We start from the raw sequence: 19,232 nt of genomic DNA on the forward strand, positions 1-19,232 counted from the left end.
TAAGGCCTGATTCTGGTGGTTTTGAGAAAATATTTGCAATTAAATTTTATGTTAAATTTTATAAGCAGGAAATATCAATCTCTGGAGTAATATGTGATGCAAAATGGGTTTCTTTAATGAAAATCTGCTCATTGATTTCCTAACACTTTTTATAGCACTGCCCAGTAACACTATTATAGTTAGAATTGTGTCATGGTTTCAATTATGAACCCCAATTTCTGGGGTTTATAATTCAGATATAAAATTTGCTCTAGGGTAAATGTTGACATCTAAAGTCTGCTTGGGAGCAATTTTCTTTATGCAAGTAGAACATAGGAAATTTGGAGTGAAACAACCATTGGTTCATTTATGATTTCCTCTGCCTTTCAGCAGGTATAACCAGAAATGCTATCAGTCCCCAGATACTTATACATTTCAGCTTTGAAGTCTGAGTCTTGTAGCTTTAACCACTCCCTTGCCAGTCTCTTCCTTAAAAACAGACCCCAATGGGAGTTATGAAGGGTTATTTAGGTATTGTGAAGAAATGTGCCCCTCACATAGGCAGCAAATTAACTGAAATTAAACATTTGTTAAATACTGTGTTAGTATGTGACAAACTCGTTCACCTAGCCCAGAGTTTAACCACTGGTATATTAAATTACAGTACAAATACAAGATTATTAATGTAATTCTTAACTCTGTGATTGTTTCTATTTGTGCAGTGCCTTAAGTACATTGGCTGGGAGCTTTATAAATACTATGGGCCAAATCCTGGGTAGGTGTAATCCGTTATAGCTCCATTAAAGTCAACTACTCAACAAGCCTTGGAGAGGAAAAGCCCATCCTGCAAACTTCTGCTTAATTGATCTCCATGAGTTAGACTATTATCCTGCAATGAAAAAAGTTATTTTGTTTATGGTCATATTCACCAGCATGCTAAGGGCCAGCACAAATGTCAAAAGCCAAAATGTCATTTAAGATCCACTTAAGACACTCAAATTACCTGGGATGTAAGTGGTGCTTAGGTCTTCTGCAGGCTCTGTGAACAGCGGTGAATTTCACCCTTGTCTGACCACTGAATATTTACCTTTCAAACGCTTTTTCCCTAATGTAATATTTCTTAAAATTTTTGTCAGAGGGTATTCCAGTCATACCTAAATTACATTTTGTAACCATTCTCCAGATATTTTCTAAGAATTTAATATATTTTAAAGATAATTGGATGGATACTGCTCACATATTCTGTCCTAATTAGTGCTTTATATACAATGGAACCAGCACTTAGATTCTCAAGTGACAGGCATGTAACCTATTTAATCTTACGTAAGGTATTTCTGTCTCTTTTGATTTACATCTAATTCCCATAGTTAGGCATCCTAGTGTTATATTTACTTTTGTTACTGTTGATAGAACCCTGTGTTTCATCTTCATATAATTTACTATCACTCCCAGATCACTTTTTAAATTTGTTCGCTCTAATTCTATTCCATCACACGTGTTTTTTAATTTATTTGTTCAACCTATGGACATGGCTTTACATTTTGTGATCCTGAATTTCATTTAGGACTCATTCGCCTTCATCCCCAGTCAAATTATAATATCCTGCAATTTATTGACTTCAACTGTATCAACAGCATTCTCTATCTTGGCGTCATCAGCAAATTGTGAACAGCCAGCACCTCACTACCGTAGCTTTAGGATCATCTAAATAAATTTGGTTCCAGCATTGAACCTTGTAGGACTCCATACATTATCTCCATTTTGGCTTGAAACCATGAACCAGAACCCTGTCTTACTCTTTCCTTCAGACAGTTTTCAACCCAATCTTAAATCCTTCATTAATACTACTGCTTTCGGATTAGTCACCGGTGTGACAGTTTAATAAGTGAGAAAAATCCAGGTAGATCTCCTCAGCTACTTTCCTCTCAGATTTTGGGATACTCTTTTAGAGAACTGTCAAGGCTGGTCTCATAAGCTAGATTTTTTTGTAAACCCATGGTCTGTATCCACCGCATCTCTGTTATCTTCCAAGCTGATAGAATCCATTATAAGGAATAAAATGGCTAACAATTTTCTGGTGTAAATTAGACATAAAAAGAAGGTCAAAAGCAAACAAAAGGCAAGGGATGGGGGAGAAAAGAAGTGGAAAACATTCTACTAGCATCAACAAAGCCTCAATTTTTTTCCAACAATGTAAAAGAGCAAATGGCAGCAATTGCAATAAATTTAACAGCAGCTGAGTGATTTCCTTCCTTCCTCCCATTTATTAGAAAAAAGAAATAAAACAGATAATCATTCTGACTTCTGAACAAAAAGTTCTTTGCTACAGTCCACATATGCTCACTCTTAGAATGCAAGCTTTGGCCACAAGATCCTTGCTCCAATAATGTGGATGAGTATTCAGAGAATTCCATTTACTGGTAACTTCATTTTCTTTGCATTTCAGTTCAATGCCACCAGTTTCTATTGAATTGACACCTATTTTTCCAATATACAGCTGTATTGCAAGAAGGAAGTGTATGAACCATGAAGGTCAATGATATTTAATAACTTCAGCTGCAACCCCCCCCCCACACACACACTAATTGGGGATAATAGAGGGGGATAATAGAGCTTTATATAAATATTGGCTTATTTGGAAAGTAAGTGGTTAACCTAATAATTCTCTGAATACTCATCCACATTATTGGAGCAAGAATCTTGTGGCCCAACTTTGTATTTTCTTTTCTTTGTTTTTAAAGAACTGTTGTCACTATGCTGGGGGAGCGGGAAATGTCCTATTATGCCTTGTTCTGGTGAGAAGTACGCCTTACTCCATTTCTAAAAGTGACTGAGAATTATGTCAGGATAATATATTTCCATAGATTTGCCCATCTAATTTGACAGTGAATAGATTGGTATGAAGGTCCTTCTGATCTGATTACTAAAATGAGAAAGCTAAATCTACTTCCAGGTTAAGCATTATTTTGAATATTTCCATTGTCTCTGCATTCTTTCTGGTAAAACTTCATCATTTATTCACTAACTCAGGCGTCTCCACAGCATTGATTGTGTAGCCTATAACCTAACAGACATCTCCTGTTTTGTAAGTATAATATTCCTGGCACATACTGTAATTACTTAGTTTCTAAATAAGAAAGAAGGACGACTTGAAAGTAGAATCAATTGATTAATGTAAAATTAACCTCTCCGTTTGAATGAGAATGACTTACCACTGTCCCCCAAACGCTGAGAAATGTAAATGTCTCCACCTGACTATTTAAAAGTTTTAGAAAAACTTTTAAAATAAAATGCATAAATAATTATTTAATTAGCACATGACAGTTTCAAAGCACTTCACAGATAGCAATTAGTTAATTCTCAGAATAGCTCCGAGAGGCAGATAAGCAAATATGAGTGAAATTATTGCTTGAGTCTCAGTTATTTTACCCTCAGTACTGGTGCCACAAAGTGAGTTGGGACTCCTCACATGAATCACGGCCATGGTATCATTTGTAGCTCAAGACCCGCAACCAGAACTATCAGACACATCAATTTCATCTGACTCCAGAAGACAAGAGCAGCAATGTTCACTTTGAAAGCAATCAGTGTCTGCCTATTTCCATATTAAATAAGCTATGCTTTTGTTTTTCTTAAACAAATTAGGCTTTTAATATCAAGCTAACAGAGGAAAATACAGAAAGTAATAAATTAGGAGCAAAGACAATGAAGTTACTCTGATTTAAATCAATGTAACCAAGATCAGAATCTGAGGCTTAGACCTTTAAGTGTACCACTCCTCCCTTCTAAAGGATCTGTGAGCTATACATTAACTTTATTACAGTGCAGTGCATATTACCTCTTAGAGCAATGCCTCCCAAACTGTGAGCCTTGGCTCTTGAAAGGAGCTTTGAAGGATTCACGGGGGAGCCATGAGTGTTTATGGGGGGTTGGAGGAATAGGAGATATGCCCATTTTATTTTCTAATTAAGAGACTATTCAACTGAGCTTAAAAATTTCCTGTACCTTATCTATGGTTCTGCAGCTTATGCTGCTGCTCCCACTGAGGCTGGGAGCTTCTGTGCCCTCCGTTCCTTCAGGAGGCCTTCAGCAGAGAGCCTTCCTCCTGAGGGAAGCGTTCAGCAGGAAGTCTCTGCTGAAGGCCTCTTGCTGGAGTGGTAGGCAAAGAGACTTCCAGTGCCAGCAGCAGCACCAGCACTACCAGATAGTGGAAGAGGGCTGAGGGAGAACCCAACCAACTTCCAAGGGGAGGAAAAGGGTGGTAGTGGTCGGGGACTTCCTCCTAAGGGGACAGAGTCATCCATCTGCCATCCAGACTGGGAATCCTGAGAAGTGTGCTGCTTGCCTGAAGCTAGAATTCAGGATGTGACTGAAAGTCTGCCAAGACTCATCAAGCACTGGGACCTCTACCCCTTCCTGCTTATCAAATGGGCACCAACAATAATGCCAAGAATGACCTGGAGCAGATCACTGCAGACTATGTGGGCTCTGGGAAGAAGGATAAAAGAATTTGGAGTGCAAGTTGTGTTCTCGTTCCTCCTCCCTATTAAAGGGAAAGGCCCGGGCAAGGATAGTCGAATTGTGGAAGTAAATGCTTGGCTATGCAGGTGGTGTCGGCAAGAGGGCTTTAGCTTCTTTGACAACAAGCTGATATTCCAGGAAAGAGGATTACCCTGCTGGGATGGGCTCCATCTATCAAATACTGGAAGAGCATCTTTGGACATTGTCTGGCTAACCTGATAAGGAGAGCTTTAAACTAGGTCCTATGGGGGATGGTGACCAAAATCTGTCCAATATGCATCTAGGCAAAGCACAGGGGAAGGGGATAATTTCTGGACAAGGGACTAGAAATCACAACTGCATTAAATAGGCAAAAAGAAAAGCAACAAGGCAGTCTGCAAAATATCTTTGATGCCTATATACAAATACAAGGAGTATGGGGAACATGGTATATGAAGAAGACTATGAGTTAATTGGCATTACAGACACTGTGGGGACAACTCCCTTGATTGGAGTACCAGCATTGAAGGAGACAGCTTGTTCCAAAAGGATAGGTTTGGGAATAAAAGGAGTATGTGTTGCACTGTACATCAAGAACATATACACTTGCTCCAAGGTCCAAGGGGAAGTGAGAGGCAGAGCTACAGAAAGTCTCTGGGTGAAGATAACAAGGGGAAAGAACAGTAGCGACATTATGGTGGGGGTCTATTATAGGCCACAAAGTCAGGTGGATGAGTCATTCTACAAGCAGGTAACAAGATTAACTAATACGCATGAGCTAGTATTAATGGGGGATTTTAACTTCCCTGAGATCTGTTGGAAGACTATTACAGCGAAACATTATACGTCCTGCAAATTCTTACCGTGTGTAGAGGACAGTTTTCTGATTCAGAAAGTTGAGGAAACAACTAGGGGGGTCAACCATTTTGGATCTGGTTTTGACAAACTGGGATGAATTAGTTGCAAACATGAAGGTGGTCAGGAACTTGGGAGGAAGTGATCATGATCTGATAGAATTCAAGATCCTATGGAAAGGAGGACATGAGAACAACAAAACAAGGACACTGGACTTCAGAAAGGCAGATTTCAACTGACTCAGAGAAACAGAAGGCAAGGCCCAATTAGGAAGAAAAGGAGTCAAAGGGGGCTGTCTCAACACCAAGCTATTCTGATGCAGAGGAAGGATAAAAAGAGCCAAAGGCTGCACAAGGAGCTCTTTAGCTATCTAAACACCAAAAGAGATACATACAGGAAATGGAAGGAAGGAGGGGCAAGTCACCAAGGAAGTATACATGGGAATAGCTTGAGCACATAGGGACAAAATCAGGAAAGCTAAGGCAAAGAATGAGTCACAGCTGGCAAGAAATGTTAGAGACAACAAGAAGGGGTTCTTAAAATATGCCAGGCAAAAAAGAAAGACCAAGCACAGTGTGGGTCCGCTACTCAATGAAGAAGGTGAGCTGGTAACGGAAGATGATAGGAAGGCATAGCTGCTCAATGCCTACTTTGCTTCAGTCTTCTCACAAAAAATAACACGTGACCGGATGACAAGTGAAGTTACCATAGACAAAAAGGAAGGGATGCAGATTGAGATAAGTAAAGAGATCTTCTGACCAATCTGAATGAATTCAAATCATTGGGGCAGGATGCTATTCACTGAGGGTACTGAAGGAATTAGCTGAAGAAATCTCAGACCCACTGGCAATAATATTTACAAACTCATGGGTGATAGCAGAGGTCCTGGAAGACTGGAGAAGGGCTAATGTAATGCCCCATCTTTAAAAGGGCGATAAAAGAGGAGCTGGGGAACTATAGACCAGTCAGTCTGACTTCAATATCTACGAAGCTACTTGAGCAATATATAAAATATTCAATTTGCGAATATGTGGAAGCAGGGCCGGCTCTGGCTTTTTTGCCTGGGGCGGCAAAAAAGCCTCTCGCCGCCCCCCAGCGGGGAGCGCGGCAGGAGAGGGCGCCGAGCCCAGCCGCAGCCCAGCTCCCCCCGGCCGGCCGGAGCACCGGGAGGAGGGCGGTGAGCCCGGCCGGGGCCCCGCTCTCCCCGGCCGGCCGGAGCGCCGGGAGGAGGGCGGCAAGCCCGCCGCGGCTCCGCTCTCCCCGGCGGCAGGAGTGCCGGGGGGAGGGCGGTGAGCCCGCCGCGGGCCCTGCTCTCCCCGACCGGCCGGAGCACCGGGAGGAGGGCGGCGAGCCCACCGCGGCTCCGCTCTCCCCGGCGGCAGGAGCGCTGGGGGGAAGGCGGCCCCGCTCTCCCCGGCCGGCCGGAGCGCCGGGGGAGGGCGGCGAGCCCGCTGCGGCTCCACTCTCCCCGGCAGCCGGAGCGCTGCGGGGAGGGCGGCGAGCCCAGTCGCGGCCCTGCTCTCGGGCCTGAGTGCCGCCCCCCTCCAGGTGCCGCCCCAAGCACGTGCTTGGTAGGCTGGTGCCTGGAGCCAGCCCTGTGTGGAAGATGAAGCAGCAGTCAGCATGAATCACTAGCAGATAGCATGAATTTACCAAGAACAAATCATGCCAAACCAGGTTGATTTCCTTCTTTGACAGGCTAACTGACTTGGTGGATGGGGGGAAATGCGGTGGACATAATATACCTGGACTTCAGCAAGTCTTTTGACAGGGTCCCACATGACATTCTGATAAGTAAGCTGGAGAAATGCAGGCTCGGTGGAACTACCATTAAATGAATACATAATTGGTTAAACAACGACAAACAAAGAGAAACTATTACTGGAATTATGTCAGATTGGAGGAACGTCTCAAGTGGGGTTCCACAGGGATCTGTTCTGGGTCCGGTGTTGTTTAACATCTTTATTAGTGACCTGGATGTAGGTAGAGAGAGCATACTGATCAAGTTTGCAGATGACATAAAACTAGAGGGGATCTTGATAAACTGGGCTATAGACAACAAAATGAAATTCAAGAAAGACAAATGTAAAGTGCTACACATAGGGAAGAAAAAACAAAGGCACAAAACCAGAACGATGGATAACCGGTTTGGTAGCAGCACTGCTGAGAAGGATCTGGGAGTTGTGGTGGATCACAACCTCACATGAGTCAGTAGTGTGATGCTGTTGCAAAAAAAAGCAAATGCAAGTTTAAGTTGCATTAACAGAGGCATAGCATGCAAGTCACCGGAGGTGATAGTATCACTCTACGCGCTGCTGGTTAGGCCTCAGCTCTGGTCACCAATATATGTGGAAAGGATGTAGAGAAACTGGAAAGGATCCAGAGGCGAGCAACAAAGATGATCAGAGAGATGGAATGAAAGCCATATGAGCAAAGGCTGAAGGAACTGGGTATGTTTAGTTTGGAAAAGAGGAGACTTGGTGGGATAAGATAGTGGTCTTCAGATACTTGAAAAATTGCCATAAAATAGATTGAGAAAAGTTGTTGTCTCTTGCCATAAAGGGCAGGACAAGAGGCAATGGGTTCAATCTACAGCATTGCAAATTTAGATTAAATCTCAGGAAAAACTTCCTAACTGTAAGAGCAGTAGGACAAAAGGAACAGACTTCCTCAGGAGGTTGTGGAAGCTTATTCACTGGAGATTTTCAAAGGAGGCTGGATAGCCATCTGTCTTGGATGGTTTAGACACAAATCCTGCATTCTGGGAGGCGGTTAGACTAGATGACCTTTGCGGTCCTTTCTAACCCTATGGTTCTATAATTCAAGTGCATCTTATCTTTATAATGGAATGATTTTTATCAAGTGTTAAGCCTACATGTAGCAAATGTTTGGCTGAAGATGATGATGACTTTAATAAATTTAAACTGAAAAAGGAAGAAAAGTAGATAATACGATGACAGTTACATTATGTTTGGATTTTTGTGTCTTGATATTACTGTGGAGAGTCCACAGTCACAATGTATCATTTGTTTTCAAGTGTTAATAAATGAAAATCTGAGGCCAGAGAAAATACAGAGACATTTAGAAAATAGAACAGGAGTACTCGTGGCACCTTAGAGACTAACAAATTTATTTGAGCATAAGCTTTCATGGGCTACAGCCCACTTCTTCGGATGCTGTAGCCCACGAAAGCTTATGCTCAAATAAATTTGTTAGTCTCTAAGGTGCCACAAGTACTCCTGTTCTTTTTGCGGATACAGACTAACACGGCTCCTACTCTGAAACCTGTCATTTAGAAAATAAATACCTGGAATTTGTACACGAGAGCCAAAAAAATTTCTTTCGGAAACAAGAACAATGAAAGCATAAAAAAAAAAAAAAAAAAAAAAAAAAAAAGAATTGTGCCTAAAGAAGCTTCCTCAAAAAGCCTTAGAAGCGAATTGCAAAATGCAAACACTGTTGGCAAGAGCCTTTTTCTTCCAGCAGCCATAGATGTGTAGAATTATGATTGGAGAACAAACAGCAATGGCATTGAAAATCATTCCGATGTCAAATAATTCTATCCCTTGGCACACTGATGATCTTGCAGAAAACGGCCAGGACCAGTTGTAAGTACAAGTTAAGAAGCGTAAATGTTTTACACCGAAGCTTGATGAATCCACAGACATAGCCAACATAGTTCAGCTTCTACGTTATATGAAATTTGTCACAGCAGATACAATAGTTGGATTTTTATTTTACAAAAAAGCCCAACTCGAACAACAAGTGAGAAAATACTCAAGATCCTTGCTAAATTCATAGTGGATGAAGGTCTTAACTGGGCTGTGTGCGGAGGAGACTGTGTGGGGAGGGGGCTGCAGCCATGACTGGAAAGAACAGGGACGTTGCAGCACGATTAAAGAAAGTGACACCAGCATCAATTTGGAAACTGTATGATTCATCACCAAGCTTTGGCATTGAAGAATTTGCAACCTGAAGTATATAAAACTCTCAACATTGTTATTAAAAGTGTTAATTTTATAAAATCCTGGGCAGTGATCACCAGGGATCCTAGACATCCATCTACCATGGAAAAACATGGAATTTGCATTTTTACAGGGAATCTTCAGTTTTTACATTTTGTGAAAAAATAAAAACATATACAGTAGTACCCCATTTAGCCGAGTCTCCATTATCCGGCTCTCCATATTAAACACCCTGGGGCTGATGGTAGGAGCCCTGCCATCCCGGGGCTCCGCTGTTAGCCTGAGTTTGGTTAATATGGAGAGCCAGATAATGGAGGCTCGGACAAACAGGGTTCTACTGTATCAATAACATTGTGTTCAACTGATACCTATATATATTGTGGCTAGGGAAACTGAAATTCAACATTTAATTTTAATCACAGAAAAACATGGTTTTTTATGTTTCTTATAGGAGAATTTTTTTAAATCACAGAAAACTAGGATCCTTGGTGATTACACACTCTTTTAGTACGTTATGTGAACAAATGGGCACTGACCGCATTCAAGTTTTGTTTCACAGCAAAGGCAGGTGGTTTTGAATTGTGTGATGAAATCAGAATTTTCCTCCTTGTGGAAAACAGACCTTGCAGATTACATATGTAAGTGGACTTCTTTACTACATTGGGTTAATCAGTGGACATATTAGCAAATGGAATGCACTGAACCTAACACTTCAAGGTTGGAATGCAAATATACTAGATTTAAAAGAGAAAATCAGGGGATTAATGAAGAAAGTTTGTCTTTGAAGATGCCACATTGAAAAGGGAGTTACCAAGATGTTTCCAATATTATCAGACTTTTAAAAAGAACAAAGTGAAAGTAATCAAAATGGAATTAACGACCCAATATTCACTCATTTGTCTGGATTGTATTCCCACTTTGATGAATATTTTCCTGAAATTGAACATAAATCTCCAGATCGATTGCATTTGAAAGACATTCTTGGTAACAGCTGACTCAGTTCCAACCTTAGGTATCTCAGCTCAAGAAAATCAATTGTCAAGTGATCACATGCTAAAAACTCACCAAATTTTCAAATATGACAAATCAGGAATTCTGGATTTCTGTTAGGGGAGAGTACAAAGAACTCAGTGATGAAGCTATGAAGGTTCTGCTTCCATTTAGTTTTAGTTATTTCGGTGTGTCTGCATTTTCAGCAATTGTTTCCAGGAAAACTAAACACAGAAATCATTTAAACTTGGAAAACAAGTAATATCCGGCACTATCAGAGATACAACCAAACATTGCTCAACCATGCAGTTCAGAACAGGCCCATTCTTTTCACTAAAATTTTAGGCTCTTTCCAAAGACACCAAGCCCCTCCCCCACTCCCCACTCCCTGAAAACCCTATAGTTTCAAATTATAGTTTTAAAAACCCAGATTAGATCAGATTTTATAATTAAACAAACTAGATACAGTTAAAGTCACAAAAACCATCCAAACTCTAGAGTCCATCTTGATTCTAGTATCCTGCGTCGTTAAAAAAAAAAAAGGCATTTAGTATGGGGAGCCACCAAATTTTAAAATATCTGTAAGGGAACTGCAGTACTAAAAAGTTGGTGGACCACACTGTAGACCATCTTTAAAACTTTATTTAAAATCTTCCTTCTTTGTCAGAACACATGTATGTATGCAGTTTGTTTCCAAAGAAATGCTTCTTTAAGCTTCTGTAACCCTTCTCTAAACAGAGTGACCTCACACATCATATACAGCTCTAACTTATCCCTTTCTGCCGTTTGCCTTTTTTGGTACCTTAATGGGAAAAAAATGAAACAAACGTCAGTCTCTGTTATTAAATACATCCATTCTAACTCTGTGTCCCAAATAAGCTAATTCTATCAAATCAAGGTTACACTTTTTCTTTCATGGTTAGCAAAGCCATTTTTATGAGAAGCATCACTGCCCCATGTGGAAGAGATGCTCTGCCCATGTTAGGCTGACTAAAGAAATGTCATCTATATATACATACTAGGTTAACTCACTAGTATCCTCTAACACCCAATATATGAAACACTTAAAGGTTGTCAGTTTCTCTCTCAACATCAGCAGTGTGCAGGGCTACTGCTGTAAGGGAACGGCTGGCATATTTCACTAGCACCAGGATATACCTCTTCCCTTTTTGTCTGCCTATATAGCAGGCCCAAAATATCCAGCGTGACCCTTTGAAATTGTTCTTCTGTTATAGGAAGTGGACTTAACCTAACTTTGCAGTTCTCTTCTGTTTCTCTACCTGTTAGCACCTATGACAGGGCTCACCATATAATTTTACTGCTTGATATACTTCAGGCCACTAAAAGTTTGGGGTTAGCTTTTCTCTTGGTCCATTAAATGTCTAGCTAAGTAAATATAATGGGTGATGCACAGTAATTTGGACTGGTACCTTTGACAGCACTAATTGCCTGCTTCTTTCCTAAGCTTTAATATTCCGCATGGGAACCCGCCCCCTTTAGAGAGGATTATTCATTTGTGAATAGCTCTCTTTGCTTCTGTGAGAGTTGCACAGACTCTAGTTATCTGATGAACAGGGCATCTGTTGTTCTGGTCATGGCCTTTGAGGCCACTCTGGAGACAGTATTAGGTAAATCAATCCCTCTCAATGGCTCTATCCAGTCTCCAGTAACATTTGGAGGGGACATTTCCTCTGTCTCAGGATCTGCCACAATTCAGAATTTTGTTGACAAGAAGCTGCTGTATTAACTGCTTCCGTGCCAGAAGTTAACTCAGTCACTGTGTTTGTAGGGGCTGCTTTTTGAGCTTGGTGCCGAGTGACAATTAGACAGTTTTGTCCTTGTGACCAATTTCATTCTCCATAACATCCCTCCTGGAAACTCAATGTGAAGACCTCGGGCCCTTCAGTTTAAGAAAGATTTAACACGGAGGTTCCCAGACTCTGAACCATTGTTGGCTTGCAGAGCACTTTCTGGTGGTCCACACAGTGAGGTGGCTGGTCACAAGGTGCTGGCACCTCCTTATTTCCAGCTGCTAATGCATATGCCAATTTAGCTACAAACACTTTTAAAAATTAAAGATACTTTTAATACTACTATTTTTCCAGGTAAGCAATTGCTGCAGTTGCCATAGGGCTGTCATGTGACATTGAATGGAAGGAGAAATGGGGCACAGCATGGTGAACAGGAGGGGAGGTATAATCAGAGAATCACTCTATTGAAATTGATCCACGCTGTGGAGAAGGTTGAGAACCCCCGACATAGGCTGTTGGTATTGCAAAGGAGAGGACAGCAACAGCATGGAACAAACATAACAGCAGTGGAAAGACAGCAGCGATAACTATGGAGGCAACAGTAGTGGGAGCATGTGGAGGGCCTGGATCAGTGATTCAAATCCATGTATTAAAAGAAAGGCAAATTTTGAATTATGAGGTTATAATCCTCTCATAGTTTATGATATCACCACAACCCAGCAATAGAATTATAGCCCTATAATTCACATTTGTCTGTTACAGCACTTATTCTAGATATATTTTCTTCAAACCCAGAGATTGTCATTTTCTAAAGTTCTCCTCGTCACTACCACAACTGCCAGTGATGAATAATCTCAAGGAGTTACGTGGTGTTGAACATACAGGTCTGTCATAACTGCAAATCTGGCTCTTGATCATGCAATCAGATCTGTGCAGGTAGGATATCAGGGTCTGCCCACACTGATCAGATTGCAGGCTTGGACCAAATTTGAATGAAACAATAATTCAATTGACTAGCCTTGGATATGACTTTTTTTTTTTAATTGAAACAGGATTAAAAAAGAACTGGAAATTTACAAAGGAGATGACTTGGAGAATGTTTGTGAAGCTCTTCAAACAGAAATTGAATTTCTGCAGATGGTATGCTCTTTTTATTGAGCGCTCCTAATTTCCATTAATTTTAGGCCCACCATTTGCAAACTGCCTAGAGCCCCATTCTTCACTGAAAGGGGAAAATCAGAAAAACATTACCTGTTAAGACTGAGAAATTTTCAGCAAAAGATGCAGGGATTTAGTTGTAGGGCCACCATTAATATTAGCCTCTTGAATGCTGAACCGCTTGAATGCAGATCTTGCAGCAGGAGCTACATTGATCCTAGAGAGCAACCTTTATTGAAATAGACATGTAGCAATTGGGCCACAGGGGAGTACAACTCTCACGTATTTATTGAATGTTGTAAACTCATAGGGTTCTTTATGGAAACTGACTAGAGAAGACTGCATATTTTCTGCAAAATATTAACCTTTTCTTCAATTTTCATAACTGTTAGTCTGTGTCACATTAGCTTTATTTATTCAACACTTGTGAATTTATGAATTTTACTGCTCTTAATATTAATTTTTAAAAAGGAGGGGGCAAACACATTGCAGGTAAAAACTTTAAGGGTCTCATTTTCAGGAGTGAAGGGTTTCTGTTGATGTTTTGGAGTCTCTGGTCTAGCTACTGTTTGATGATACAACTGCCACTAGGGAAAAAAATGTGGCATCAGTGACAGGATATGACTTATTTGGATTTATGTACATTGGTTTCAATGCACAGTTAAAATGTTTGTGGCAGAGTAATTTATTGCATAACCCTTTATTTGGAGGGATGATAACCTTGAACCTCATTCATTAACTTTATCACGAGCAAGTAAAACAAAGTTTTGCAAAATGCAAACTTCTACTTTTTTGATTTCTCAGAGGTCTAAAACATATCTAAAATGTACACGCTCAAGCAAGGCCGGGAATAATAATGCTGGGAGATGCTCATATACTATGAGGACAGGGGCTATATAAATACACAGAGTGAGATTAAAGTCCCCAAATGAGATGCCTAATGGAAATGCTCAACTTTAAATATAGCAATGTAGCTATACTGATCTTAAAGCTGATTGAGGTGGTTTGGGAACGTTACATACGTCACTATGTACAGGATGTTGTATATGATGTGTAAACAAAATAAATTTCATTTGGTATACTGATACATTACATACATTTAAAATTTATTGTAAAAACAGTATAAGTACAAAGAAATTCAGTCTTCTTAAAATGCAAGGGCTAGATTTTGGCATTAAGCCACTGTGGGTATGTCAACATTGAAGTTAAACATCCCTGGCTGTCCCGTGTCAGCTGACTTCGGCTTGGGCTACAGAGCTGTTTAATTACAGTGTATATGTTAGGCTTGGGTTGGACCCTTGACTCTGGGACTCCATTAGGGGGCATCCTTATGGTTCCCCGTAGCCCAAGCCAGTTGACACAGGACAGCCACAGGTGTTTAATTGCAGTGTAGATATACTCATGTGTTGGGGAAAAGGGAGCAGGAGCTGTGCAAAGACAATAGTTCCCAAAGGTAATATACCCAAGACAGGCACATTGTTTTTGACTCCTGTGAAGGAGTACACACAGCAACAATATCTAACATACCTCTTTAAAGAGAGTGGTGAATACTCCTGGCCACATACTAGCCCAAGTCAGCTGACATATGGTGGAGATTGTGACCATGTCATTGCCCTTTTAAGTTCTTTATAAAGAATAGTCTCACAATAAGGATTTGTTTCATATATTTCAAATTAACATGCATGTATCTTTCTTTTTTGCAGAAATTATCACAAAAGTCTTCAGGCAAATAAATAATATACAGAAGATTGATTTAAGTGTCACAGAAATCAGTCTTTGCAGTACTTTAACTACACACATTTTAGTAAGCCTTTGTTGTTAAGCTATCATCCTTCATATTTCTTGGGAAAACAAAGATTCTGTTTCTCAGTAAATTTTGTAACTTCTCCTTTTGCTGTTTATTAATGTGGGCATTTGGTTACTTCAAAAATAATATTTTTGCTGTTTTGGCAGTGATCCCATTCCCATATTCAACAGGCATCCCTGCCTAGGCTGTTCCTTTACCATCTCTGAATATGGTACACAAGCCAGTACAGATACAATAGAGTCTATAACTAACTCCATTCTGAGTGTACCATTTTCCCTGTGTATCCACTTTCATCATAATCCTCCTCTTACTAGGAAAGGTAATAGCATGGGTCTCCTCTGAGACAGACACCTATGCTGCCAGCAGGAGATATTTCCATGCCATATGGTTATTTATACCTTAAAAGCTCAATTGTGCAAGCTTCATAAAGCAGACCATAACCCAGAAGTACAAAAGTGAAAGTCCAGAATAACTTCTATGGAGTAGCAGCAACCACAAAGCCACTCTGCTAGTTAGTACACGATTTCTAATTACACCCCCGCTGACAAAAAAAAAATCACTATCTTAATTCTCATCAGTTAACATTACAGACTAAATCCTATTCTCAGTGCATAGTACAAGTAACTGGGCTATTTGATGAGGATTTCCTTGGGGTTTAGATTTAAGGAATCCTCCCCCACTCAATTCTGTATGATCCATGACTGCCACTTCAGCCTCAGGGCTGCAGGTCCATTGCCCAGGGTACTCCACAGGTGTGGAGGAAGATGGGGGGGAAGGAGGTGTGGATCTATGTGTTCCCAGTGAAATACTGTATCAAAGCTCCACAACGCATATTTTCTTACAGTTTTTGGAAACTGACCACCCCCTTGTATCTGAGATGGAGGGAGAGAGTTTATCCCTGTAAGGAGCTAATTCTGCAGTTCAAAAATCCAGCAAATTCTCATTGACTTTAATAGCAGTTTTGTCCATGTATGGATTGAAGAGTTGGTCCCAAAGCATACTCTAAAACCACCTAGTCATTATAAAGTAGGAATTATTACCATTACCAATAACTATTGCTGTTAAAGTTGATGATGACAGTTGACTTCATAATTAATATTAAAGTGTTTTTTCATGGGAGTTCTTTTAGGCCTTGATTCAGCACAGCACTTAAGCATAAGCTTAACTTTAAGCATATCAGTAGTCCCAGTGACTTCCATAATACTAGTTGCCTACTTAAAGTTACACGAGTGCTCAAGTCCTTTGCTGAATTGAGTCAAATTCTGAGGTGGTGTATAAGGAGATACAAGTTATGTCAGAGAAACCTCAAGGTGGCTAAACTGGTATAATTTACATGCTATGCAACTGGAAGAGAGTGAAAATTACATAAATCTGGGCCTTCTCTGTACTGGGATTAGGATTTTCCTGCCTTGTTTATTCAGATAATGTCATTGACATTGATTGTCCTAGCCATGAGAATCAACTGACTAGGATTTGACTCCTAATCTGGTGAAAACCTGTTATTAATATTCATTCGCCATATGCATGTGTTTAAATTGTTAATTTACAAGTCTTCTTTGTGTCTCTTTTCCAATAGTATTAGTTATGGGTAGCTATGCAGCCCAAACATATAAAGTATACATGTAATAGATGTTAAATATAAACAGTATTTGAATAGTGTATGTATAAAATTCAAATGAGTGATATGAGCAATATTATCCAATTAAAAATATTAGCAAAAAGTTGGATTTTTTTGTCTATATGACCCTCAGGCGAACATGGTCAGGCATTTCGTGCCAGTGCTAACTAAAGAAAAGCTGGAGTGAGGATTTCCTAGTTTGAGAGCAAGGTCTAACATGAGAAATAATTTTGCTGTTAGTTCAGCTAAAGACAATTAGAGATACAGACAACTATTCTACAGCCTTTAGTCAGGCAAAACACTTCAGGGTGTTTTCCCTTAGAAACGACTGTAGGATTACACACTTAAAAGACATTTAGTATCCCCATTTCCATCAGATGACAATGGAATAAACAAAACAAAAAAAATCACAGCCAAAAAAAAGAGTCAACAACAGAGGCTCTCCATCTTGTGCCCATTAAAGTGGATGGTGATACAGTATTATAATTGACTACATTGAGTGCAGGATCAGGTAGAAGGTCTAATCATTCATGGCAAGTGTGAAGGGGTACAGTCACCACAGGTAGCACCTCCTTATGGCTACATTTGGAGATCAGCTTTTACCCACTCTGGCCTCCCCCTTCTGTCGGTTATTCATGCTGTGACTCCCCCCCCCCCCCAACTCGGAATGCTCCCTCTTCCTGACTCAGCCCTCTGGCCAGGCCACTATGAGTATGTCTACACAGTAATTACAAACCCACGGCTGGCCCTGTAGATCTTCGGGCTTGGGCTGGAGCCCAGGCTCTAGAACCCTGAGAGATGGTAGGGCCCCAGAGCTAAGGCTGCAGCCTGAGCCCAAACACCTACACTACAATTAAACAACCCCACAGCCCAACCCCCATGAGCCTGAGCCAGCTGGCTCAGGCCAGCTGCGGGTGTCTAACTGCAGTGTAGACATACACTGGAAGGGGAGGACTATTGAGGGTAACAAAGTCCCTCTGGACCAGCTGGTGTTTCCAACAATCCTGTGCCACTTCCCAGTGGCTGGTAAGGGAATCCAGGCTTATAAAACAAAGATTATACACACCAGGAGTGTTCTTTAGCAAATTTGACTAACTTTTTCATAGTCAAATGATTTCACTTAAATAACCTCTTGCCTGGATTATCTACAGACATTCCCAAAGGAATGGCTGCAAAGAAACCAAGATTTTTTCTTTTAACATTTATACATAGTTTCACTGCTTAATTCCCTCCAATAACTACAGAGTTAACTTCTCACTTTCTTTCTTTCAACTTCCTCAAACTGCGGTTGCCTGCTTGTTTGGGCCCGATCCTTTTTTCTTTGCTGCATTATTTCTTTCCATGGGCACAGGCATTGTTTCACTACCAATTTAGCAAGGAGGGTGGGCTTTTAGGCTAACCCCCCTTTTATCTATTTACATACACACATTACATCTAGATGCATCTTATTTAATAATAACCTTTTCTCTATGTCCAGACTTAATACAATCTTTTCTTGAGGCGGTAACAACCCCTCAGCATCGGTACATTATAGGAAAGGATAATAGCAGGGTTAGGGACAACGGGAAAAATAGGGAAAACAGCCTCATTAACAGCACTATAAAATGGGGGAGTTACACTCACTGACCATAGGAATAATGACTCCTTGCTGAATGCAGGAGATAACAACAGATTGGATTTTTCCTTGGCCTGTTTTGATAGAGGATACTGCTGCACCTTGGGAAGGGGTCTTGCTGGATTTAGGCGAATCTTAACAGGTTGGGCAGACCCAATGCACCCGACCTGGTTGGCATGGTCGGCTCACAAGGCTCACAGGGAGAGACCTTAGCCAGCAGTTCCTGTTGCAACGAGGAAGGGCTGGGGTCGGTCTCCTCCTTTGGAGCGTCAATGTACAATTTAATGTACATAGCAAGTCTCTTCCCAAAAGGTAACCGGCGAACAAGGACAGAGGACCAAAAAAAAACGGTCAGAGGTGAAGAGATGGGGTGAAACCCCTACTGCATTTACTATCTCAGAATAAAAAGGGAGAGAATGGAAGTCACTGGCACGAAGAATAGATCGCGATGCGCCAGTATCTAGCAGACAAGTGGTGGGCTTGCCATCAATAATACAGATTACATATGGCCCAGCCTGATTCAAGGGAATAAGCGGAGCGATGACTTAAAGGGTAGAGAGATATCTGCTGGCCAGCAGGGGCTTGTAAAAAACTCAATTTCTCCTTTGTCTACTTTAATTGTGTTTTAAGTTTCTCCTGGGAGTCCTTGAGACTCCTCCTTTGAGATTCACTGCAATGTTTTTCTGTTTCTCCATACCAATCAAAATATGCATCAAACTTTGGCCAGCAGTGCGCCTCTGAGGTGCACAATCTTGTCAAGGTCAAAACTTTCCCTCTAGGGGAGACCATAATTTTAAATCATCTCTGGTATACCAATTCCATTTTTTCAAAAAACTTGCAAGTAGAAAGACTATAATTTTTATACATATAAAACGCTGGTATGCCTTTTGGAGGGATGGTAATTCCCTTCGATCCACCGGCCCCCATAACTCACAGACAATATATACACAAACAGATACAGACAGACAGAAACAAACTGAACCAGAACCAGAAC

The 19,232-nt window shown here is 40.8% G+C and overlaps 1 protein-coding gene across 1 annotated transcript in view; it reads left to right on the plus strand.

The window, feature by feature from the left end:
• CCDC172 (coiled-coil domain containing 172) overlaps positions 1 to 14,931 on the plus strand; it is a 34,268-nt gene extending 19,337 nt beyond the window's left edge. The window contains exons 7-8 of the mRNA XM_065407570.1: positions 13,093 to 13,180; positions 14,902 to 14,931. Of these exons, the coding sequence (XP_065263642.1) occupies positions 13,093 to 13,180; positions 14,902 to 14,931 (118 nt within the window). The remainder of the gene's footprint in view (positions 1 to 13,092; positions 13,181 to 14,901) is intronic.
• Positions 14,932 to 19,232: the final 4,301 nt, after the last annotated feature.

The sequence above is a fragment of the Emys orbicularis genome, chromosome 7, assembly GCF_028017835.1.
Source record: "Emys orbicularis isolate rEmyOrb1 chromosome 7, rEmyOrb1.hap1, whole genome shotgun sequence".
Lineage (NCBI taxonomy): Eukaryota > Metazoa > Chordata > Testudines > Emydidae > Emys > Emys orbicularis.